Source organism: Lissotriton vulgaris, chromosome 7 (assembly GCF_964263255.1).
Source record: "Lissotriton vulgaris chromosome 7, aLisVul1.2, whole genome shotgun sequence".
Classification (NCBI taxonomy): Eukaryota; Metazoa; Chordata; class Amphibia; order Caudata; family Salamandridae; genus Lissotriton; species Lissotriton vulgaris.
In genome coordinates this window covers 1662866991-1662894006 of record NC_141695.1, presented here as the reverse complement: position 1 = coordinate 1662894006, position 27016 = coordinate 1662866991, and the positions used below count along the sequence as shown (strand labels likewise).

The window sequence follows — 27016 nt, the reverse complement described above, 5'->3', positions numbered from 1 at the left end:
CAGGTATTCAGGCAGTCAGGGCAGGGGTACACACCTGTTAACCATACAAGGGACATGCCGAAAATTAATGTGCCCCCAAATCTAAATTAAAAGGCCCCTCAAGATGTGTCTATGGTCTGCAGTGTAACTGCTTTCCTTCTACTTGTCTTGAGAAGTTGCAGTAATTTACCCTTTTGTTGTATTCTAATGTATTTATCATATTGATCTGAGTAGTGCGCATGCATGAATCTCATATGTTTTTTTCATATTTTTAATGATTAGATTAGCTCAAGATATCTTTGCAGCCTACCACCATGAAAAGAAGCGGCGCACAATGCTGGCAAGTTTCATGCAGAGCAAAACTGACATGAGCTCATATGGCAGCAAAAGGCTTCGAAAAATGCTTCAGAAGGGGCCCCAAATTTTCAAGCTTACTGATGAGCCAGTGGAATCCACCTGGCAGAAGTGGGAGTTCAAGGGCATGGAGGTGAGTGAAAGTGCTCAAAGCATTCCATTGAATAAACTAGTAACTACGTGTAGAAAAACTGGCAACCTCATCTAGAAATGACAACTGCAATGATGTGTAGTCACAAGTGAAACTGTAACTCCTGACCTGAAGTGTTCAAGTTTTATGTCTAAATGCTTCTAGATGGAGTGAGTAAAGCTTAGGAGTGGGACTTGGCAACTGAGTTAAATGATTTTAACTTGATTATTATGCTTTGGCAAATCATTGAATGTGTTATTACTAAAATGCAGTGGCCATGAGTAATGGTCTGATGGATGCCATAGATTCCCAACCTTGTGAATTTCCCTTGGCACCAGACTCGATCAGGGAAAACTCAAAAACAGTGCTCCCACATGTTTTTAGGTGGCGCCTTGGGACTCAGCATTGATGCCATACTGCTAGGAAGGGACGAATGGAACTATATATAAGCGCCCTCCATGTGTGCTGATACCATTTGCTTTCTTTATGTTTCCTCGGACATGGATCTGGAGATCTACTCTTTCCCTTTTTATGCTATGAAGAGATTTTCTTTCAAAAAATGTTTCCAGTGTCCAATAGATGTTGCTACCTAAAATGACAATGTTTAAGCCGTGTAGAGACTGTCGCAAGCAGATGTCAGTGAAAGATCCCCACGAGCTGTACCTCTGGTGCTTGGGTTCGTCGCACAACTCCAAGGTCTGTGACATCAGTGCCCAGTTGAAACATAAAGCCATGTGAGAAAGTGAGGTGAAGTACTGAGTGGAAAAACATTGGAAGGCCCGCACTAGTCCCCCTCCAGGTTGAAGACCAACTCATACTCTCAAAGATGTTCCTGAGGCAGAACTTCCTCATGGTTAAAGTCTTCGGGTAAATTGAAGAAAATACATAAGAAGTCCAAGCAGGACCCAGCCTCTTCCTGTTACGCACTTTCTCCAGAGAAGGACCAAGGCATCACAGTGCCTCCAGGTCTCGCTCCCATTCCACTGAAGAGCCGATTCCAGCCCTGGTCACAATGCACCTGAGTTTCAAGGTCCATTGGCAATGTCACAGCAGGTTGATGCCTTTCTAGAAGCCATCCTTCACATTTACGGTGTGCTTCTGACTTCTTCTGGTACGTAGTTGGGCACCACAGAGCCACATGGGCTCTATTCCAGTTACTGCGGCAGGTTCTCTATCTGTCCTGTCTGGGCCCCCGTGAACCCACTTCCAGTTCCATACCTGAGTTGGGACAGGTGCGAAAATCCATACCTATGGCATTAACACCAGCACCGACTCCATGAGCGCTGTAAGACCCGCAAAGGATTGTGGTGTCTGAATCCAAGCTGGCGACATCTTGACCAAGGACATATTGAGATCTTGATGTGCAGAACTTCTACTGAATTCATCTGACTCAAGCCAAATTACATTGCCACTTAGCCGGGCACAGGTATTATACCAACCATTTGGCTAGGACAAGAGCCACCCTTATAGAGACGACAATGGTGGGGATGGGAAAGAGTTTGCCTCACCTTATGTTGATGACGTAGACCTACTGTAGTGTTGGCTGCAATTGCAAAGATGTATAAAAAAGGAAGATATGTAGTGTTGCCTTTCTAGTTGTTTTACCTATGTCATCTAATTGAATGTTACCACACAGGATGACTGTTTGGAATGTTATGCTCTGTTGCTAGAGTCAGTTGGCAGATGAGGATTGAGCTGACTGGTGATAGCTCCTGGTGGGGATTTACCTTAGAAATATTCTTACTATCTTGAACTACCACCTCATGTCAACTAAATAATAAATACTTCTTTCTACAAGAACCTACGTGACCTGATCTTCTTTTACATTACTACATTGGCGACGTTTGGGAAAATCAATTTTCTTCATATTTACAAGCAACTGAAACATGAACTTTCTTCATACAAGGTAACCTTTTAAATTTCACTTTTTTCAAGCAACTTCTTAGCAAACTGGCACGTTAAAAATCCCCACCAGTGACCATTCCACTCTTTTGGTCGTCCTCCAACTAACCTGCCAGTCCCTGCTTTCTAAATTCTTAAATTATCTACTGCTGCACCTGATTTAAAAGCTGCTGCACTTGATTTAAAAACTGGTTCACCTGATTGAAAGTGACTGCACCTGATTTAAGAAACTAGTTCACCTGATTGAAAAGTGACGGCACCTGATTTAAAAGCTGCTGCACCTGATTTAAAAAACTGGTTCACCTGATTGAAAAGTGTCTGCACCTGATTTAATAGCTGGCACCTGATTTTTGAGCCTGCTTATGTGTAAGCCTACTTGACATACTAGTCCCTGATTTATAAGGGTGTGATTTTAATTTGTCTACTGCTACACCTGAAAATAAGCCTATGTTGCTTTTCTAAATTGCTGTGGATGAGGGTTGAGACTGCTTCTGATGTATTGACCAGCTGATTTATATGCCGGCAGTGTATAACCTACTTTGCTGATGTCGAATGAAGAGCCTTTACTTCGTGTGCTGCTTCTCGGCTTTCGTTTCCTGACATCTGCCTCAATTCAATGATTTCAGCTTCAAGCTTTTCATTTTAAAATCCTGCGATCCTAACAAGCAGTTTTGAGCATCGTGAGCAGACATTGACTGCCATCTACTAGCTGTTATTTTAAAGGCACCAGAGATATCCAAACTATCGATACCTTTTATTTGTAAACTGAAGCCTGTATTCGCTGCTACTTTCCAGCACACATTTTTTTTCCATTAATAATAACAGTTTAAAGATGGAAAAATCTTCCTTCTCTTCGACACACGCATATTTGCTTCTGCTTATGATGAAGCATTGCCGTGTTTTGAACATTGGCTATCGGTGTTTGGGTTATTTCTATATTATGTCTTGCCTCCATGTATATGCCCTTCATTGGCAGTTTAACCGCCTTCACCATATTTTAAAATTCTACACGAGGGCATACAGAGCCGCGCGCTCTTACCTTCTATGCTGCCTTTCATTCCTGGTGACGCCTGTAACCTCCGTGTGGTTTCCAGCCTCTCCTATGACGTACCAACACTCTACAGTCTTAGGGGAGCGCAGAGCCGTCTTGAGCCATCCGGGCTGCCGTCGCCCTGCATGCCTCCATTTTGTCTTGCACCACCGGACCTTCGTGAATTTCATTTATGCTGCCAACCACGTTATTAAGATATTGTCAATCTCTTCAATCTCAATTTTGGATTGCCTTAGCTGCACATTGTTATTCAAAGCAGGTACTGGTCTGTTGCATTCTCTTCTGTGTTTCATTAGTGCAACTTCAAAAGCCTGTATCTTCTTTTAATTTGGTTCGAGCGCAAAGACAACGGTGACAACTTTATTTATTTTAGTCTTTTATTTTCCTACATTGACAACGGTGACCACTTTAATTATTTTAGTTAATTGTTTTGTTCATTGCTTACAATAACTTGAATTATTGAGGATGTACAGTATGGGCCTGATTCACAGAACTAACTTAAGACAAAATCCTAAACTTACTACCATTTCCGTATTCACAGAAGGTACTTACTAATTTTGGTATTCACAGAAGACACTTACTCATTTCGGTATTCACAGAAGTTAGGACTCCTAACTTTAGGACTCCTATATGCCTTCTGCGAATACCGAAAGTCTTAAAATTCAGATTTTTCTCAGTTTAGTAGTAGTGAAGTTGAGAAAAAATCCTAATTTTAAGACTTTCATTATTCACAGAAGGCATTTAGGAGTCCTAAAGTTAAGAGTTCTAACTTTACTACTACTAAATTGAGAAAAATCCTAATTTTAAGACTTTCGGTATTCACAGAAGGCATTTAGGAGTTCTAAAGTTAGGAGTCCTAACTTTACTACTACTAAACTGAGAAAAATCCTAATTTTAAGACTTTCGGTATTCACAGAAGGCATTTAGGAGTCCGAAAGTTAGGAGTCCTAACTTTACTACTACTAAATTGAGAAAAATCCTAACTTTAAGACTTTTGGTATTCACAGAAGGCATTTAGGAGTCCTAAAACTAGGACTCCTAACTTCTGTGAATACCGAAATGAGTAAGTGCTTTCTGTGAATACTAAAATGAGTAAGTGCCTTCTGTGAATACCAAAATGGTAGTAAGTTTAGGATTTTGTCTTAAGTTAGTTCTGTGAATCGGGCCCAGTATGTATGCCTTTTTCTATTTTAATGCTATTTTGATTGTAGGTTGCAGAAGGTATGATTACTATGGATTACTTTCTGAATGTTAATGTATTTATGATACAACGCTGATTAATTTTATTGCTTAATTCCTTCATGATTACCTATCATTTGCAGGATTATTATGGTACCAGTCATTTTTGTTATGCTAGTTAAATTTTAATGACACTTTCTTCATGAAAATTTTCATTTCATGATGCATGATGCAGTTATTGTTGATATTATTTACTTAGGTAACTTATGCATGCTTTTATGAGTGGACAGTATTTGTCTACGTTACCGGTTTTAAATGATATTTTATGATGTCATTCTTTAAAAACAGTACTGTTTTCTGATGGTTATTCTAGAGCTCTATTGATATTATTCTCTACCTTTTGCGCAAAAGTTTTATTATTACTGAACTTTTCCTGTGCGTAGACGTACGTCACATGGAATTCAATTGTCATTCTATTAGTGATACATAAGTTTTAATGCTTTACATGTATTGCTTTTGATTGATTGTTTATGCCAGATTTTCTTCACCTTTGAGGTTTAATTCATGATTGTTAAAACTGGCAATGTCGTTCTTTATTCGTGCTCCTGATTTTCACATTTCTTTAAATTTTGCTGGAGTTTCTGATTGTTTCTCCTGTTGAGAATATATATATATTTTTCTCTTTTTATTCATTCTTGAAGTGTTTCTACCTTTCATCCATTCGTTTATGGTTCACAATTTCTCCAATATGGCCAGTTGTTGAATTTTGTGCTCCTCTTAAGGTTTGTGTTGGTTTTCACTCTCGTATAATCTTTCTTCTTTATTCCTTAGAAAGGAGATGTGGGGGGGGGGGCGTGGCCAAGATGGCGTCGGAGTAAGACGTGCTTTTGAGTCGCTCCGGCGCCCGACCTGCTAAGCATTGTACAGCATCGCCTACGGGGCCTCGATACGCTCTGAAACGACCGCAGAAGCCAGCGGCACTGAGCGGGGTGGTCCGGTGCTCTCGGCGAATCCCGGAGTGGTCGTACGATGCCATCGGGAGCTCTTCAACGTCGGGCCTGCTGAGCACCGGCCTTGCGTGAGAACGAGGCCGCCGTGGGGCGCAGTGGCCCGGCATCGGCATCGGCTGGGCGTGGCTTCGCGGAGCGGCGGACGTCTTCTGCCTTCCCCGGCCATCAGGCTCCCTCCACTGCAGCGAGACGTTGGTTTGGTGGTGCACCCCTTGCTTTGAACGGCTGGAAGGCTCGACAGACGGCTGACCACGTGGAACCTGGACTGTGGAGCTCTGGCGGAATCGAGCGACCTGGACGTGGCTATCCCTGCCCGACGCATCGGCACCCTCGACGGCCTCTGCTGACCGGAGGGTCTTCCCCGTCTTTGTGAACGCGGTACTGCTCGGGGGGGCCCCGTACCCTGCGTTGCCTGCAGCTTGGGGTTGTTGGCTTGTGCGGAGCACCCGGGATTGGACATTGGCTGCCTCGGAACCCTGCTCTGCCACGCGGATCAGTTGTGCATTGTGTCGAGTGGTTGACCACGTGCCCGGCTCCGTGAGACGGGGACCCCGGCTCTGCTGCCATACCTCGGCGTCTTTGACGGGAGGCCTCGCGCCGCCATTTTCTCGGGCGGCTACTGCTTGTGACGCAGGTGGTCTTGCACGGCCTACATCTTAGACGGCCTTGCCTCCGCGGCTCCGCCGCGATGTCGAACTTGCCGCGCAAAGGGAGGACAGTGAAGGAGGGAGCCTCTAAAGCATCGCAACCGCCAAACTCCCCTGGAGCGAGTGGCTCGGCTAGACAATCAGACGAGGAGGCGCCAGCCACCAAGGCATTCATGTCGGAACTCTTTGCCTCGATCAAGGAGGACATCTCCGAGCTTCGTGCTCAACTAGCGTCGGACCTACGTGAGGTCCGGAGAGATGTGGACGGAATGGGGGAGCGGGTGGCCGTGTTAGAAGATCATGATTTGAGTATGGCGAATGACGTCCACCAGTTGCAACAGGATGTTCTTCGCCTTACGGACCAGAACTTGAACCTGCAAGCATACGCCGAGGACCTGGAAAACCGCTCCAGGAGAAACAACATGCGTATCAGAGCGGTCCCCTGGGACGGAGAGGCTGGTGACTTGAGGGGATATGTACAGGCCCTCTTCCTCCAGGTGCTAGACGAGAAGGACGTTCAGGAGATTAAATTGGACAGGGTGCACAGAGTTCGCCTACCCAGGCGAGGAGGCCCCCCTCCAGACATCCTTGCATGTGTCCATGATTTTCAGACTAAAGAACGTATCCTCCGGAAAGCCAGGGCCCTCTCCGCCTTGAGCTTTCGAGACCATCGACCACAGCTGTTCCAGGATTTGGCAGCGTCCACGCTTCAGAAACGGAGAGAATTCCGGCCGGTGACTGCCTATCTGAGGGAGCAGGGCATCTCCAACTCCTGGGGTCACCCCTTCCGGATTATATTCCGATGGCAGAACAGGTTGGTGCAGATCCGCTCCCTGAAGGCCGCGAGGGAGCTGTTAGGATTGGAGGAGGACCCACCATCGCAAGCGGCGCAGTTCTCACCTTCGCGGCGCCGACGTCGCTCTTCATCTTGGCACCGGGTTGGAGCTTCCCCGGAGCGGCTGCGACCGGACCACTCCATCAGCCTGCAGGAGAGGGGATCGGCGGTGGCGTCGGTGGCTTCGGCCAGCCTTGCGGATTCTCAGCAGTCCTCTGGAGCGGCATGACCCCTGCCTTCTTTGATGGTTGGGCGCCGGGGCGCCTCTGTTCCTACGGCCCTGGGGTATTATGGTACTTTTGGAGAAGACACCCCGGGCCTTGGCCCTGGGGGCCCCTGATCTGGTGCCCCCACCCCGATACCAGTCTGATGTGGACCGTGTGACCTGTGGCCCATTGGAACTGCCGAACGTACATTTCAGGTTGCGGGCTCTGTGCTCTGTTTCTTTGGTTTTTGGGTTGTTGCAGGGGGGTGGGCCAGTTGGTGCTCTGAGTGTAGTTGTACTGGCAGAGCAGTTCAGGTTGGGGGTGGGGATTGGGGGGGTTGTGGTGGCGACCATGTGTGCTGGCTGTATGATGATGGTGACTTCAACGGTATTCACTCCTGCGTTTCGTATTTTGCTCTGTGATGCGGCTCCCTTGGCTCTTGCGCTTCCTGGAAGAGTAGCCGTCCTGAGAGGCTTGGGGAGTAGGCATGTGGCCCCTTTGGTGTGGTTGTGGCTGGGGTCTTTCCCTTGGGTCCCTTTGATTGAATATCTTCGATGGGCTTGGGCTCCGGTATGTGTCGGAGTTCTGAACGGGATGTGTGGCTGTCTGGACGTATGCATGGCGTGGAGTTTTAGTTCCCCATTATGCCTATTAGCATAGGAACTTGGAATGTAAAAGGCCTCAACTCCCCACAGAAGCGGCAGAAACTCTGGAAGTACATTGTGGACCATCACTTAGATGTGGTCGCTCTTCATGAAACCCACCTGGCTAGGAGGGACGAGCTGAGGCTCCGTCATAGGCAGTTCCCTCTTATCTACAGGGCGTCCGCGACCACGAAGCATAGGGGAGTGGCCCCTCTCTTCCGGGCTTCCCTACATTTTCAGCCCCTGGGAGTGAGTGTTGATAAGGAGGGCCGCTGGCTAATGGTGAAGGGGATGTTGCACTGCCGCCTATGTACTTTTGCTGTAATGTATGCTCCGAATACGGGTCAGAATGGCTTTCTGCAGGGTTTGCTGGATAAGATGGGGGACTTTGTGGAGGGGCACTTGATTTTGCTGGGTGACTTCAACATGGTGTGGGACAGAGATTTGGATGGTTCTGGAGCGCGCAGAGCGGACACTGGCGTCTTCTCAGAGGAAACTAAGCGTCAGTTAAGTGATATGGGGCTAGTAGACAGTTGGCGCTTTGTCCATACACAAGCTAGGGACTACACTTTTTTTTCTAACGTTCATCGCTCGTACTCCCGCATTGACTATATCTTGGTTGGCCAGGCTCTTCGGGGGGATATACAACTGTCTGATATCTTTCCACTCTCGTTATCGGATCATAGCCTGGTGGTTCTGGGACTACATTGGGCCGCCGGGGGGGACGGTTGGCGTAAATGGTACTTTCCAGCAGCTCTGGTGAGGGATGAGATGTCCTGTAAGGCCTTACGCAAGGCTATTGGTGATTTCTTTCTCCTCAATCCTCCTTCAGACACATCGGTATATAACGCGTTGGACGCGTGCAAGGCCTCCTTAAGGGGCACGTGCCTCGCTCTCAACGCGAATCTGAACAAATTGAGGCGCGAGGAGAGGGAGGCTCTTGAATCGGAACTTGCCGCCTTAGAACAGGCCCACAAGGCGAATCCCTCCAGGGTGACTCTACGCCCCCTGACGGCGGTGCGAGGGAAGCTGAGGGCCCATTATAACAACAGGGCGGAATTTACTCTCCTGCGCCTTCGGCGTACCTCCTACTCCCAAGGCAACAAGATTGGGCGCCATCTTGCTCGGCAACTTCGTGACAAACGCGAACGGGATTATATAGGGGGAGTACGTGACCACGCGGGCTCTATTCAGCACAGAGACGCGGACAAGGCGGCCATATTTGGTCGCTTCTATGCAGCGCTCTACTCGAGTGACGCTCTCGACCCGGAGGCTCAATCCAAGTTTCTGGAGGGTCTGCCTCTCCCGAAAGTCTCTAAGGAATGGAATGACTTGCTGTCCTCCCCCATCACTCGGGAGGAGGTCCTGGATGCCATCAAGGCCCTGAAGCTGCATAAGGCCCCTGGGCCTGACGGCTACACGGCCCTCTTCTACAAAACGTTTGCCTCTGACATTTGCGATTACTTAGTTTCCCTCTTCAATGCAATGGCGACTGATGGTAGGACCACGGACTCCATGGCCGAAGCGTTGATTACTATTATCCCCAAGCCGGGGAAGGACCCTACTTCCTGTACATCTTACCGCCTGATAGCGCTCCTCAATCTAGACGCTAAACTATACTCCTCCATCTTGGCGGGCAGACTGCAAGACCTGATGCCTGCTTGATCCATCCTGATCAATCTGGTTTCATTAAGGGTAGGCAGACTCATGATAATCTGCGCCGCGTCGTCCACCTCATTGAAAAAGCGGAACGGTTCCGCATACCTGCGGTGCTGGTAGGACTCGACGCGGAGAAGGCCTTCGACCGCGTCGACTGGGGGTTTTTGCACCAGACGCTGGTGGCCTTCGGGTTCTCGCCCCATTTCATACGAATGATTGAGGCCAACTACAGTAGCCCTACCTCCCGAGTGTTGGTCAATGGCCATAGGTCCGGGAGCTTTTGCCATTCCCGAGGGACGCGCCAGGGATGTCCCCTCTCGCCCCTCCTCTTCTCCCTCAGCATAGAACCATTGGCGTTGGCGATGCGGGATAATGAGCGGATTCTAGGGCTTCCTTTTATGGGTGAGCAGCATAAGATCTCCCTCTTTGCTGACGACGTCCTGTTGTCCATTCGTGACCCGGCGCTGTCGCTACCCCATGTCCACTCGGTACTGTCCACTTACGAGGAGGTGGCGGGCTTTAAGGTTAACTTTGACAAGTCCTACATCTTAAATCTGACCCTGTCACCAGGAGAGGTGCAACAGACCCGGCTGCTTACGCCACTTGCGTGGGCGTCGTCGTCCTTGCTCTACCTGGGGGTACGACTGACTTCCACCATAGGTGCCCTGTTCCAAGCTAACTTCCCCCCGATGTTGACATCGATCCGGGCTGAACTGGAACGATGGAAGCCCAAATTCATCTCATGGCTGGGCAGGATTCATGCACTCAAGATGGTTCTTCTTCCCAAGCTCTTGTACCTTTTTCAGGCTTTGCCTATCCCGATAGGGCTGGACTACTTTCGCCGATTGAAGACCGTGATGCTAAAATATGTCTGGCAAGGTGGCCGAGCGCGGCTTCCGTTTGCGGTTCTTCGGCGCCCGCGCTTAGAGGGGGGAGTGGGCTTTCCGGACATGCATTTGTATTACAAGGCTGCCCAATTGAGAGTTCTTGTGGAGTGGTCCCAACAGCTTTCGGAGAAGCATTGGCTCCACATGGATCGGAGTGTTGCGGGCCGCTCCATCTGGGATCTGGCCTGGAAGCCTAAGATGGACCGGCCCAGAAACGCGTACATTAGCACCCCCACAAGCACGGTGTTGAAGGTCTGGGACACGGTGTGTGGCGATGACCGATGGACCACATTCCCATCCCCATTCACCCCGATTCATTTCAACCCGGCCTTTCCCCCGGCTCTGACAGAGGGTCCCTTTGAGACTTGGAGGGAGGGTGGCTGCAGAGCCCTCACCCACCTGTTCCATGGCACCGAACCCCTCACTTTCCACAACTGTATGAGGGACTATGGAGTTCTGCCAACGGAGCGATTTAGACATCTTCAGCTCCTGCACTGGGCGACGTCGCCTGCAGTAGTGGATGCCGCTACCAGACCCTTGACGAAATTCGAATCCTTCCTCCTTCGCACCTCCACCATGAAAGGAGCGATCTCTTTTCTGTATAGGCTGCTATTAGATACTACTATGTTTCCGCGGCCGCGATATCAGGATCACTGGGAGTCCACATTGGGGAGGGACATTTCTGACAGCGAGTGGCAGGGCTTATGGCGGGACGTACCGGCACATAACCACTCTACTGACCTCAGGGAGGCCCATATGAAACTCATCTTTGATTGGTACTTATATCCGTCTAAATTACGCCGCATATTTCCAACAGCTTCAGATAGGTGTTGGCGAGGCTGTGGGATGTTAGGGGACTTTAGCCATATATGGTGGGAATGCCCACCATTAGGCCGTTTTGGGCCGAGATTCTTTCCCACATAAAGGATATTTTGGGTTACCCACTCCCTGACTCCATGGCCTTTGTCCTATTAGGCCTTAGGGACCCATTGCTCGAGCATCAGACTAGGGCGGATAAGCGTGTTATGTGATTGTGTTTGGGTGCGGCTAAGATGACTTTGGCAGCCGCTTGGAAGACCCCGTCTGCCCCTGCTGTCTCCTTGTGGCATGCCCGGTTGTGGCGTTTGTTGAGCATGGAACGTCTCTCTGACATTTTCCTGGGGAATTTTAAAAACTTTATGTGCAATTGGGGCCCACTTGTGAGATTTCTGTCCCGAGGCCTGCCTTCGGCAGTGTGTCCATCAGCGCTGCGGGCCCTTCATCTGTTCCAAATTTGATTGCGGGAGTGACTGTGATGGATTGTGTGCTTGAGGGTCGCCACCACTGGGGGGAGGTAGGTGTTGGGGAGGGACGAGGGAGGGGGGGTAGTTGGGGAAGTTATTTCTTGTTTTCTTCTCCTGTTGCGACTTGCTTTGCTTTTGGGATGGACATTAGGTCTCGGATGGAGCTTGGGCTGCTTTTCCTGACCGAGGACACTGCATCCGCTGTTGGAGTACCAGGCATAAATTGGACGCTGTGATGGGCGGACCTTCCTGCACGCGCCTCCGTTGCTTTGCCTGGCTACTGCCATCTTGTTGTGGATTCTGGAGCTCTACTGCCCCTTCCTTTGCGAACATTTTCCCTCCCCATTTTTTGCTCCCCCTGTGTGGGGATTTGTGGCGATCTGTCGCCTGTTCTTCTTTTCTCTCTCTTCTTGATCCCCTTGCTCTATTCCCTTCCCCTTTCTGTTTCACCTTGCATACTACAAAATAAAAATTTTACAAAAAAAGAAAGGAGATGTGTCTTGTGCTCATTCTTTTATGTTTACTCTCGTTTCTTAATTCCTTCTTTTAGTCATCTCTATTCATAACTTCTCTTGATTCTTATCTATTTAAACTTTCGCCATTTATTTATTCTTATGTCAACTGTTCTTATGATTGTGATTGCTTTGTTCACATTTTAACTTTTGGTTGCATTTGCAAAAATGTATTAAAAAGGAAGATATGTAGTGTTGGCTGCAATTGCAAAAATGTATAAAAAAGGAAGATATGTAGTGTTGGCTTTCTAGTTGTTTTACCTATGTCATCTAATGGAATGTTACCACACAGGATAACTGTTTGGAATTTTATGCTCTGTTGCTAGAGTCAGTTGGGAGATGAGGATTGAGCTGACTGGTGACAGCTCCTGGTGGGGATTTACCTTAGAAATATTCTTACTATCTTGAACTACCACCTCATGTCAACTAAATAATAAATACTTCTTTCTACAAGAACCTACGTGACCTGATCTTCTTTTACATTACTACACCTACCTTTATATTGTATATGTTTATATTGTATTATCGCTTTAAGGCTCGTGTTGTATTGGCTTTGGAATGTGTGTAGGTAATCTAGTTCCAGAGAGGCTGAGTCAGTTAGAGCCTGGCTGGATATCTGCATTGTTGTGCTTCCTGGCGCTGGATCACAAGCCGTTGGTCCACATTTTGTCTACGGAAGGAACTGCAACAGCATCAGCTAGATTAGCGAGGATTTCAATGCGTATGAAGGAATACATTTACAAGATTAGCTATGTGCCTGGAAGAGACAATATAGTGGCGGACTGTTTGTCCAGATTACCTGCACCTTTAGAGGAGTGCGTTGATGACCAATGGGGAAATTTCAGTGTAGCTTTGATACAGGATTCTGGGGTTCCTGCAATTAGCAAGGAAGAATGGTCTAGTGAGCATGACAAAGATAGAGAATTAGTTGATGTTTCTAAGTATATTTGCAAAGGATGGCATGCATTTATTACCAACAATTTGAACCGTTTTGGGAAGTGCGTTCTGAATTATCCTTTGAAAAAAAAGTCTTAATGAGAGGGGACAGGATTGTTCCTCCTGAGGGGTTACGGAAAAAGATTTTAAAAATGTGTCGTGAAGGACATTTTGGGATAGTAAGAACTAACAGGTAGATTCATGAAAGAAAAATCGGCTCGAATCTGGCCCTTTGCAAGCGCAATTTTTGCATTTGGGATTCATCATCCCAAATGCAAAAATCGGTAATTGCGAAATCGCATATTTGCAAGGAATTGCATTTAAGGAATCTCTATTTGAGATTCCTTAAATGCAATTCATTAACCATTTTTTATTTGCGAATTCGCTATTTCTGGCTGCTGTTTACCGCAAGGTCAAACCTTTGGACATGTGTGTGCGCAACACCAATGTAGATTACATTTCAGGGGTGCTACAGGGTGTCATTTGGACACCCCTGGCACCCTTGAAATCGCATCCTTATTTGCGATTAGCAAATTGCTAATCGCAAATAAGGAATAACTCCCCATTCATTCCTATGGGCCTAATCGCAAATAAGGAATGTGTAGGAATCGTAATTTATTTAGCGATTCCTACATGAATTCCGTTTTGCAAGTCCTTAATAGCGATTCCTTAATAATCGCTATTACGGACTCGCAAAACGGCACTATGATGAATCTAGCTGTTAGTTGGCAGTCAAGAGTCTATTTTGGTGGCCTAAGGTTGACAAGGAGATAGAAGCCTTTGTAAAAATTTGTTCGGTTTGTAGTTCGGCTGATAAATTTTTAAGGACATTAAGACCGAGAATGAGTGAAGGTCTAATTCCGAGCCTTCCTTGGGAGACTATTGCAGTGGATATTTTTGGTCCTATAGGGGATGTGAAGGAATATGATTTAGTTGCTATTGATCTTTTTACTAAATGGCCAGGGGTTAAGTTTGTAGAAAAGGTTGATACTCAAACTGTTCTGAAATTTTTCGATAAGATCTTTATGATGGAAGGTTTGCCTGTGAATATTTTGAAGGATAATGGAGTGCAATTTTTTATCAAGGTCCGCTAAAGAGTACTTTGAGAAGTGTGGAATTAAGCATACATTTTTCCTGTATTTCTGCCGCATTGAGGGACAGACTACACCGAGGATTTACCTGCCGCCTTGCTCCTGGTCTCCCCCCGCTGCCACTGTTGTTGCCTGTTGTTCGTGGCCGCCAAGTGGGGGAGACTCCATCAACCAGAATCCCCTCTTTCAATGCTTTCGTACACAAATCTTGAGCTCCCCTCATTTCTCTGAGACTTTTTCCTAAAAGATTTTAATTCTACCCAATGTGCAAGGGATATGTCCCCCAACAAGTTGAAGGGGGTTAAGCCTTATGGAGAATGTCACAGGCAAATGTCTGTCACTGATCCTCACTTGGTCTGCCTGTGGTGCTTGTGGTCGTCTGGCAACTCTGCGGCGTGCAGTGAGTGCACCCGGATGCATCCAAAGGCCATGTGTGAGCAGTAGGCAAAATGTTTCATCCCCACACACAGCAAGGCTCCTCGTGAGTTGAAGTTGTGGGGTCTGGCTGTTCTCAAGCCCAGGAACAGTTTCTGGAGGACTCGTCGTCCAGGTCCTGTTTTCAGGGAAGTCACAAAAAAACAAAAAGAAGAAGTCTAAACAAGGTTCTTCCCCGTTGCACTACTCCAAGTGTCCCGACAGGGTGCGAGGTAGGCCTACCTCCAGGAACCACTCCTGAAGTTGTTAAGCAGAGCGAGTCCACAATTCTGCCCAGAATAGCCTGCATTTCCTGAACCGGGGCTACTTCCGCTCAAAATCAGGAGTTTCAGGAGGCTATAATGCATTCCGTTTGCGCAATTAACCTGCTCTGGAGTGCCTTTGGAAGATGTGGGTTTTTTGAAGGAAACAATTGGTCCTTAGCATATAGGGATAAAAGTGAGCAAAGATATTATATAGACCACAGTGGGCTGCTATATAGTTCACAATCCCTTGTCCAGCCAGACAGGGAATATTTATTCATTTGATAGGTTTGTTCAATATAAAAATAAAACAAGTAACCAAAACAATAAGGGTTACAGTAGGGCACAGTCCTGTGCCGTACGTGAAGAGAAAATGAAAAGGACAGTAAGTGAAAGAAATATCAGGCAAACAAAGTGAGCTTGCAGGCCACTGACATGAATTCAAATTAACAGTGTGTCCTGGAGTGAATCAGCCATACAATAATACATTAGGTTCACAAGTATGGGACACTCTTAATGGAGTCGACGTTTCGATCCCAAGCTCGGTTATTAGGGGATCATCTTCAGGGCTTTCACAATCTTAACTTTTGCCTGAATAAAACCTTTTAACATACAACCGCCAGCCGTTTGTCTGTGACTGAGGTTTAGTCTTATTGGATGTCCTCAGTAATTGGGGTAGCGCTCTTCGCCCATGTTGTGATTTTCCACAATTGTGAGGGCTTCTAACTTGTGCCGCAGGGATGTGGCTCAAGTCCGGTATACCACAGTGCCGTATGTAGACGTGGTTTTACTTTGAGTCAGCGCATGGAGTTTTAGAATTGTTGTCCTATGGGGGCACGCTTTCACAAGGGTTTGCGCTGAGAATCTTTAAATGAATGGGCTGAATTGATGTACAGCGGGTGGTTTTTGTGCCAAGCGGTCTCGGAAAACGAGTCTTTGTTTTCCTAGCTGGGCGTCTCAGTCGCTGTTGGTTCGAGGGGATGAAGGGATGAACATTAGCTGTGATAGATTCTTTTTCCAGTGCGGCGCAAGCCGTAGCGTGGGTAACCTTCGTTAGGGCTAGAGAATTAAAGTTCCGCTAGAGGTTAGCGAGGCTGTCGATAAGCCGATGGAGCGATGTCGTATGCAGGATCGTATGGAAGATATGGGGTCAACAGGTCTCCCAACTGGGACCACACCAGCAGGACCTTCCTCTGTGCCATTTGGACTCCCTGGGTCTGTCCCTGGATTTGTGACAACAGCTGCACTATTGCCTTTCCAAGTGCTGTGCCCCAAACTGGCCGTGGCCTGCCAGCGCATATGTGAATTCCACCGTTGCTCAATGTCCTAATTGTGGTTCTGCCCTACACCGTGGCGCCTTGACCTCATCCAAGGACGAGCTCGACGACACTTGCTCCTATCACTAATCCTTCTGATACAGACACTGTTCCCCTAACCCAGAAAGGGGAACAGTTTATCGATGACATTTATGGTACCTATTCAGATAATGGCACTTATGGTGTTGAAGATGACATCACTCTGGCATAACCTGACGACAACCAGTTTGATGAGCCCCAGGAGGTGAGTGGATTAGACACCTCCACTGATTAGGTCTTTGTTTCTCACCCAGTCCAGACCACTGCAGAAAGTGTTCCATTTGCGATAGTGGTCGTAGGGCTGCTGACATTCTTGAACTCCAGGTGCCTACGCAAGAGCAAAAAGAACAATTGATGCAAATTGATGCACAGACTGCTGAACAATGTCACACATTCACCCCCAGTACAGAAATCTGGGCCTAAATCCATAGTTTTGTTGCTCACCGTGCCATGCCAGTTTGGACCAATCCATATGCAAATCATTCTTTACCCTGCTTCCCATGGTAACAATCCAGCTCCAACTGCCAGGCCATTCCTTCCTGAACGGAAAAAAACATCATGGGACCGTTTTCAAGGTATCACCCTTCATTAACCAGGCTAGTTTGACTCCAGTGGCATGGCCAGCATGGGAACCACGTCTGGGCCCCCTCCCAGTCTGGGTGACAAATGCAAAAAGAACAATTGATGGACGGAATGCTAAACAATGTCAAAGATGTACCCCCAGTACAGAGATCTGGGCATAATTCCACAGATTTTTTTGCTGCTCACCATGCCATACCATTTTGAACTAAGCCATATTCAAATCAATCTTGACCCTTCTCCCAATGGAAACAGTCCAGTCTGAACTGCCAGGCAATGTTTCTTCGGAATGGAAACAAGCATCCTGCGATCGGTTTCAGGGTGTCACCTTTCATCAGCCAGGCTAGCTTGACTCCAGTGGCATGGCGAGCAAAGGACCCACGTCTGGGCATACCTTTCCCACTCGGGGTAACAAATGCAAAAGGAACAATTGATGGACAGAATGTTGAACAATGTCAAACAATCACCGCCAGTACAGAAATCTGGGCCTACATCCATAGTTTTTTTACTCTCCATGCCATTCCAGTTTGGAGCAAGCCATATGCAAATCAGTCTTGACCCTGCTCCCCATGGGAACAGTCCAGCCCAAACTGCCAGACCAGGTCCTCGCCAGACTGTAAACAAGGATCCTGGAATCGGTTTTGGGGTATCATCCCTCATCGGCCAGGTTAGCTTGACTCCAGAGTCAAGACTGGAGAGGTCAGAACAAATTTGTTGACTGAGGTCCTGCAACCATGGCAAAACTGTGCAGAACCACTTATACCTTCTAATGAAGCTGTGACTGATACCCTTCTGGGTACTTGCGCTAAAACTTGCAAATGTGCCATGGTTAACTGCCAACATGGTCACTGTCTTGTACGAGGGGACCCAGACTTTCTTACACAACATCCTTCCGCGGACAGTCTTGTGACAAGCAAAGTTAATGCTGTTAGGACTAAAAAGGAATTTAAAAATTATCGTGAGACAGAAATTTCGGAAATTAAATATCGTGACACACAAATGTTGTGATGCAGAAATATCATTGACAAGAATATGGTCTTTTGAGGTAAGTAATATTGTGGTAAATAATATCAATGATTTGTCATATTGTTTTCACTAATATAGTTAAAAAATGTTCTTTTTTATTTATTTGAATGTGTTTTAGTTGATATATTAGTTGTATGTGTTACTATTGTTTATATAAATGTTATTAATTGTTTTTAAAATGTAGCTTGTGATTTTAAGTGATGTACAATTTTACATAAATTTGTAATAGTAATTTATAGTGTCGTAGCAGGGCTGTTGGATTTGTAGGGGGATAGGGTGGGAAGTTAATTAGGTAATAAATAATGAATAATTATTTAAAACATTTTATTTAATTATAAGATTTATATTTATTATGTAATTTATGTAACATTGATTTATGTTCAATATATGTTATCTGCAGGCTGTTAGGTGTGTAGGTTATAGTGTGGGAAGTTAATTAATAACTAACTATTGTCCATTAATTGGTAATTAATTATTTATTTGATTTTTAACTATGTAATTTAAGGGATACTTATATTTCAGTGTGGGCTACTTGTTTTTTAAAGGTGTAGGCCGGGAAGTTGATTAAGTAATAATTAATTAACAATTTAATATTATTGATATATTAAGTATTTAATAGAATTTTTTTTTTGAAAACCATTTTATTATGAGTTCAAGCAAGTTTCAGCACAGTCCTCCACGGTCAGGAGGAGACTGTCAACGACAGACAAGAGTAAGCACAGCAATGACATAGCATTGAACCCAGTGTTATAGAATGAGAACTATCGAACAACCCCCGCCCACCCAGCTCCAAGAACACCCACCTACCCCGCCTACAGCTACCCACCCCTTATCCCACCCTAACCCAGTGCACGTGATCACAGTTCAGCAGCATAAGATGGCATACAAGGCGGAGCCGGCCAGCAGCCTAGGGTGCGGGATCCGCATCCGGCGGTAGTGCATCGTCGATGTCCATGGGGGGTTCGAGGGACAGGCCCCTGTAGTCTGCCCAACGTTTCCATATTTTGTAGTGTTTGCGGGGACACCCGCGAGCTTCGAAAACAGGCTTCTCCAGACCCATGAGGAAGTCCAGGCCCGCCTTCCAGGCCCCAAGAGGGGGGGCGCGTTCGCTTTTCCAAGCCTGCGCCAGGTCTCTTTTCGCCACCACAAGCCCCAACAACAACATATGGCGTTTGTAAATGTTGCCCCCAACGTTCTCCAAAACATGAAGAAGGCCCAGCCTGGGGGTACGGGGCAGGTCCCACCCCAACACCTCAGACAAACAGTCCCAAACACCGGCCCAGAACCGGGACAGTCTCACACAGGTCCACACAGTATGAAAAAGGGTGCCCCTTTCAGAACCACACCTCAGGCACTCCGGAGCGGCAATAAGGCCCGCCCGCCAAAGACGGTCTCTAGTATAATAAGCACGGTGGAGGTATTTGAACTGGATGAAGCAGAGGCGGATGGCTATAGCAGCACTACGGGGAGATTCAAGGGCTATTTAATAGATTTTTAACTGTGAAATATGGAATATTGTTTTTTGGTTTTTTTAAACAGATTTTATTTGTCTGAACACACATATGAGGCCTAGCTCCGAGCACCGGAGACTGTTGCAAACATTGGCATGGCAAAAATATCATATGTAGACGTTTACAGGAAACACCCCCCCCACCCCTCCCCCCCAATTTCGCTGCTGCTAAGATAGAGAGGAAACATTTGTACAAAAGACATGAGGAGTCCAATCAAGAGACTGGTGTCAAGGCGACGGGAGGGCCGCTCTGTCAGGCAGAGGGTCCAAGTCCAGCCCCCGGTAGTCGGCCCACCTCTTCCATATTTTATAGTGCTTGCCAGGGCATCCCCTGGCCAGAAATATAGGCTGCTCCAGTCCCATGCAGAAGTCCATGCCATTCCTCCAGGCGGCCATAGGCGGGGCTTGGGGCGCCTTCCAGACTTTGGCAATATCTCGTTTGGCTAACGTGAGGCCCAGAAACAATAAATGACGCTTGTACCTGTTGCCCCCAATGCCCTCCATGACATGCAGCAATGCTTGTTTGGGGTCCCGAGGAAGAACCCAGGCCAACACCTCAGATAGACATCTAAAGACCCCATCCCAGAACCTTTGTAGTGCTGAACAGCCCCATGTAGTGTGTAGGAGTGTGCCCACCTCCAAGCCGCACCGAAGACATTCCGGGGGAACCCACCATGCCCGCCCGCCTTAAGCGCTGCCGTGTGAAGATATTTAAATTGGATCAGGTGCAGGCGAGTGGAAATTGCAGCAGCCCGTGGGCTTGCCAGGGCTTCATTCCAGTCTTCCTCCTCTAGATCCCTAACATCCTCCTCCCACACAGACCTAAGTTTAAGTAGATCGGAGGAGCAGTGGTGGACCAGTGTCTGGTAGATGAGTGAGATTTTCTTATCTGGCAACTCACCCATGAATATTTTGGCCTCTAGAGGACTAAAGTCAGGGAGCTGCTCCAGAGCAGTCAAGTAGGGCGATAGAGCATGTCGAAATTGAAGATATTTATAAAAATAGGAGCGGGGCATCCCACACTCGTCCTGCAAGTTCTGAAATGACTTCAGGGAACATCCTATCATCACATCCCCTAGCGAGGAAATACCTATCGCGTCCCATCCCCGGAAGCCCAAAAGCGCGGCCAGGTGGGGCAGGCGACCATTATGCCAAAGAGGGGTTTCCTGAGTGAGCACGTTCCACCATCCCATTCTACGCAGTGCTTGCCTCCAGATGTAAAACACCACTTGCGTGGCAGAGGGAAGACACCGCCGAAGCGCCGCTGAGTACAGCAGCGTATGGACCGAAGCCTAGTCCATGAGGAATCGCTCAACCGCATATGCAGGGTCGCCCCTGTCCCCGTACCACCAGTCATTCAAGACCAGCAGGTGTGCAGCCTGGTAATAAGAGAGCACGTCAGAAGTGGCCAATCCCCCGATATATGTAGAGCGGAAACAGGTCCGCAGCGACACGTGCGCAACCCCCCCTCCCACAAGATCCCACTCAGAGCCAAGTTGACTTGCTGGAATCAGCGCGACGGAATTCGATATGGATGATTTTGTAACTGATACACGATGCGAGGGAGCGCTACCATCTTAAAGATGGCCGATCTGCCATATATAGTCAATGGCATACGGGACCACACCTTTATATCTTCGCGCGTGCGATCCCACATAGGGGTAAGGTTGCGCTCCCGAGAAACCGCAGCCTCCTCTGACAGGTACACCCCCAGATATTGCAACCCGCCCGACGCTATCTGGAGGCCCGACGCCCACTCCCCCACCTACCCCCGCTCATCGAGTACCCACAGCGTTGACTTAGCCGGGTTTATATATAGGTCGGAAGTTTCACCAAAAATTTGCAGAATGCGCAACAGCCGCGGCCCGAGCGATCTAGATCCGTAAGAAAAAACAATACGTCATCAGTGTATAGTGCTATTTTGTCAGCCAGGCCCGCAGACCACAGGAAGCCCTTAAGTTGGGCATCAATGTGCACCCACGCCGCGAGGGGCTCCATAGCGAGCGCGAATAGGTAAGGGGATAGGGGGCAGGCCTAACGCGTCCCCCGCCGAACCGAAAACAATCGAGAGATCGCTCCCCCAACACGTACGGAGGCCGTAAGATCATTATAGAGCAACCGCACGTACGCCAAGAAGCGCAGCCCCAGATTGAGGCGGCGCAACAGGGCAAATAAATATATCCAGCTCAGGGAGTCAAAGGCGCGATCCATATCCGCCAGAAAAAGCGCAGATGCTCCACCAGGCTCCTCCGGGCAGAGATCGCAACGTAAGCGCGCCGAATATTATGGTGAGTAGCCCTTTGAGGCATGAAGCCTGCCTGATCCGGATGAACCAGATCCGCAATGTGAGGTTTAAGCCTATTGGCCAGGACCTCTGCTTCTGTATTAAGCAGCGATATTGGGCGGTAGGACGCATAACTCTCCGGGGGCCTGCCCGGATTCAAAAACACCACTACCTCCGCGTGTCGCCAATCCGGTGGGAGCACCCCCCCCCTCGCGCGCCTCCTCCGTTACCGGACGGAGCCGTGGAACCAACTGCACATAAAACCGCCGAAAAACTTCGCAGGGGAAGCCATTTGGCCCTGTCGCCTTACCGGGGTTCAGCTCACCCAGGGCCGTACCAATTTCATCGTCAGTCAGCGACTTGTCCAGCAAATCCCGCACGCAGGGGAAGGTCATCAATGAATCGCTGGATCATATCGTCCGGCAAGCACTCCCGGGGCGCGTAGAGCTCCTCGTAATATGCAGCGAAGCTTTTAGCAATTGCGGTGGGCTCAAGTATGGGCCCCCCGCCCAGGACTTACGATTTGAGGCAGCGGCTGGGCATGAAGTGTACCCTGACACAAGCGATACAGCATTTTGCACGATTTGTCCCCCCACTGGTACACCTGACTACGAGTGGCCAGCCAAGCCTGTCGCGCCTCATCCATCAGCACTGTGGCGTACTGTTGCTGGGCAAGGACTAGCTGTCGCCTGGCGAGTCCGCCATCTACTCCCCGACTTCTACGCTCTAAGTCCCCTAATGCCGCCTCGCACTGCACCAACTCTTTCCGCCGCTCCCTACGGGCCGCCGCACACCAGAAGATGTCCACACCCGGCAGTGTGGCTTTAATGCCTCCCTCAGGGTAGTCGGGGAGTCCACTGAGCCTTCATTGGACACCAGAAAATGATCTAACTCTATAGCCATGTGCTCCCTATAGTCTTCCTGCATCAGATGCCACCCCGACATACGCCACCGGAATGGCTGCCTGGCTGGGCCTACACTAAATGTGAGGGCTACTGGTGAGTGATCAGACAAGGCCCTCTGCAGTATATCCACCGACAGGATTCTATAGGCCAGCCCCCTTGGAACAAATATGTAATCAAGTCTGAAAAATGAGTCATGTACTGCAGAGAAATATGTGTTTTCTTTATGTGAGCCATGTTGATACCTCAATGCCATCTATCCAATCCAGGCCTGATGCCAGAGGATGTAGTTTGGTGGTGGAAACCCCCACCTCCCCTCCCCCATCAACCGCCCGCTGCGCCACCTATCACTTCCCAGGTACATAACGTCATTCCAGTCCCCCCTACTATCGAAAGGGTATCGGGCATTGCACCCCAGAGGGACATGAGCTTTTCCACAAGGGGCCACTGCAGAGGCGGCGGGGCATACACACTACCTAGAGTCACCGTGTCTCCCCCTATCCTGCCCTGCACGAAAACATACCTGCCCTGTGTGTCGGCCCAGAGTCGTCGATCATGCACATAAGAAACCCGACGGTGTATTAGGATAGCAACCCCCCTACACCCCCTCGTGAAGCAAGAGTGGTATACCTGTGTGAACCCGAACCGCTGGAGGCATAGTACCTTCGTGCCAAGTAGATGCGTTTCCTGAAGGAATAAGAAGTCCACCCCGCGCTCTTTACATATTGGAGAACAGCTCCCCTCTTCACCTTATCTAGCACCCCTTGCACATTCCAGCTCAATATTCGCAAGGAGCCAAGGCCTACGCGTCCCTCCCGTCCCACAGAGACATAGGACTGTATTACTGTATAGATTACCCGTGTCCTGGTGACTCAGCACGTACAACGCATGGCCAACACATAGCAGCTTAACAAGCGCAAACGAACCCCCCAACCCCAACCAACAATCCCCCCCACCCTGCACCTCCTAAAAATGGAAGCACCTGTCGCGGTCGAACCGCAGCCCAGGCCCCAACTGGGGACCCAGGACCACCCCCTCCGATGGATCCCCAAGTGACAACCCATATAATGGGGCTCTCACTCCCTCCCACCCACACCTGTTGGGTCAGGCTCTCAGCCCTTGTAAGCTGTGCACCTGAGCATCCATGATTACCATACATACAGTTTTATAGAACAGTCCCAGACTTCATGGCGGATCCGATTGCTGTGTCGGCGCCGGATCCCCCCGGCGAGATGCAGAGCTGGAACGTGAGCTGCGTCCAGATTTCGATCGCCTGCGATGACGCTGCTGACTCCTGAGGCCTTCACGGGCCTTTCCACTTGAAGAGGAGTCCGACTCTCCGCCCTGGGCCGCGTTGACTCGGATTTTCACCGTTTCGTCCGTCCAGTGGAATACCTCCTCCGGGGTATCAAAGAACAGTGTGCAGGATTTGTAGATCACCCGCAACTACGCCGGATACAGCAAGGCATACTGAAACTTGAGGCCGCGAAGGCGAGCCTTGGCGGCCAGAAAGGATTGATGGTGCTGCTGCACTAACCGTGTTTAGTCTGTGAAGATGAGAATAGTCGCATTATCGTAAGTGAGAGAGGCCTTCACTCGCGCTTGCCGTAAGATGACATCGCTATCAGAGTAGTTCAGAAACTTGGCAATAATCGGTTGCGGGCGTGCTCCTACTGGGGGTTTCTGCATAAGAGCCCGATGGGCCCTTTCCACAACCAAACAGCGTGATAGCATGTCCGGGGGAAGCCAGCCCTCCAGCCACTGGGTCAGAAAGCGCTCCACATTATCACCTTCACATCCCTCAGGAAAGCCCACAAAGCGAAGGTTGTTCCGTCGGGCCCGCCCATCCGCGTCCTCGACCCTCATGGCCAGGCCCTTTTGTATCTTCTCCAAGGCTGCCATCTTCTTTTTCAATACGGACACATCATCCTCCACCTCAGATATTCGGGTCTCCATGCCGGTGATCCGCTCCACCGCATTCCTCAGGTCCTGGCGGAGCAGTGTGACATCAGCCCCAACCGCCCCAAACTTGGCGTCCAGCATGTCCCTGGACTGCGTTATGGCCACCACCAAAGCTGCATTTTCCGGCGCAGAGGCCTGCAAACCCCCGCCACCAGCTCCGTGGCCCACTTCTGTGAATTTGTCATGGGTCCCCTGCTTGGTGTGGCCGCCTCCAGCATGGTCCGCGTCATCGTGACAGTGCCGGTCGCTCAAGGCCGTATGGTGCCCCACTCCAATGCCCACCACCGCAGGCGCGGCCAAGAGCGGCTCCACCAACAGGTAAGTCCAAAGGGCCCCACGCCGAGGGGCAGCAGACCACCCAGCCCCAGCGCCCACTGTCGCAGGCAACCAGCCAACTGAACTCCACAATGTCCGGTAACCCAGGGGCTATGTACCAAGGTGTCAGGCCTCCCCGCCAGGAGACCAAAGCCAGCCGTACCCAGCAGCAGTTCCAACAAGCCACCGACACACACCCCTTCACAGGTTCCAGGGGTCCATCAGCCTCCCACCGGGGCCCGATCTAGCCCCCGAGCTCCGCGGTCCAAAGAAGGGCAATGGTCAATGTGGCCAGACGCGGGAGGGGGGGCCCCAGCACCCCACCGCTCCCTGCTTGCTCACTCACCACAGCACCCGGAGTCGCCACGTGGCCCACCAGGCCGCCACCGCCGTCTCAGCCGAGGGGCACAACTCGCCGACCTGTAGAGATCCGGGTCCCCTCCACACTCCAGGCCCATCGAGGGGGTATGAAGATGTCGAAGACACAAGATGGCGGCCGATCCCACTATGCCGCCCCGGAGCAAGGCTTCTCCCAGCCCTCACGGGCGCCGTCCCGCCTTCATCTGCCCTCCGGCGGCAACCCTGCTCCCTCGCCTCTCAGGAAATCGGGCGCGCTCTGCCCCTGTGTATCATGGCGAGCCGCGCCCCGTCTGGATCCGCCGCACTGCGTCGCGGGTGCCGCCGATCCTGCGGTCGTCAGCGTGAAAATCGAGGTCCCGGCCTCGGGCCTCGCCGGGCGCCCCTCGTCACCGGGGCTCCGCACGTCACCCGGCTCACCAGCACTCAGCCGCCACCACCGGACAATGCCCCTAGGCCCGGGGACCACACAGGAGACTTCTGTGCCCTCGTTGATGCTCAGGGCAATTATAATAGCGCACGATAGGGGACGGCTGGTCGGAGCTCATGCTCTACACGACCGCCATCGTTGCCGGTCAAGCCACGCCCCGAATATTGTTTTATTTGACTTATTTTAGATGCACAATGCTAAATATGTAGGGGTATGTGCGGGAAGTTAATTAGGTAATGATTACTTAACTATTAATGATTTGTAAATTAAGTATTTAATTGAATTTTAAATATTTAAATTGTGGAATACTTGTTCAATCTCATTTTATTTGCGTTGCGGGATGCTGGGTGTGTAGGGGTTTAGGGTGGGAATTTAATTAAGTAATATTTAACAATTCTTTGTTGATTTAATTATTAAATTTATTTTAAATGTGTAACTTATGGAATAGTTATTTTTTTGTTATATTTTATTTGCGGACTGTAGGCTTGTAAGGTACCAGGGTGGGAGGTTAATTAATTAATGATTGAATAACTAATATTTATAAATTGATTTGTATTGAATAGTAATTATGTAAATGGATTGTTTTTGAAATACATATACATTTTATGTTAATTATTTTGTTTTAATTAGGAGTTTAATATTTTTCTGCCTACTGTTGCTTAGACTAGAGTGGAAATAGTATAGTCCAACTAAGTCAAGGTGGGCCCTTTCCTTTCCTCCTGCGGAAAAAACAATGAAATACATGTGATTAAAAAAACAGTGTTGCAAGTGTAACGCATAGTGCAGTTAAAATGAGAACATACAGCTGTGCACAGCACAGATATGGAGGACCTGCTGTTAAGTAGTGTTCTGAGATTTATAGAGTGCTATTACTTACACCCCTCTAGTGGGTGTCACTAATACCGATTAAACATACAGGTGCAATCGTGATATAGGTGTCTCAAATTTTAATTTTTCATACTGAATACAAAACCAGCCAAGCAATCAATTGTATAAATTAAAAGGTGTATTTACAATTCTTCATTTTGATTTAAACCAGTTGGCGGGAGAGTGCGCAAGTCCAGTATATGCCGAGACTCTTTTTGTCTCAAATTCCGTTCTCGATCTCCCCCTTGATCGTGTGAGTCTATTTTCTCAATCCCATAAAACCTGAGTTTTTCTCAGTGCTCTTCATGGTGAAGTTCCATATGTTTTGCCACGCCATTGCTGCGTTCCTTGTTTATGGTTGTCCGTACATGTTCCAAAATTCTCTTTTTCAGTTAGCAAAAGGTGTACCCAACTTACATGAGTTCAAATGGGCATTCCATGATATAG

The 27016-nt window shown here is 48.7% G+C and overlaps 1 protein-coding gene across 1 annotated transcript in view; it reads left to right on the top strand.

Annotated features, from left to right (window-relative positions):
* EFCAB8 (EF-hand calcium binding domain 8) overlaps positions 1-27016 on the top strand; it is a 1673324-nt gene that overhangs the window by 1573785 nt on the left and 72523 nt on the right. Inside the window, exon 21 of the mRNA XM_086932659.1 lies at positions 262-466. Within this exon, the coding sequence (XP_086788785.1) occupies positions 262-466 (205 nt within the window). The remainder of the gene's footprint in view (positions 1-261; positions 467-27016) is intronic.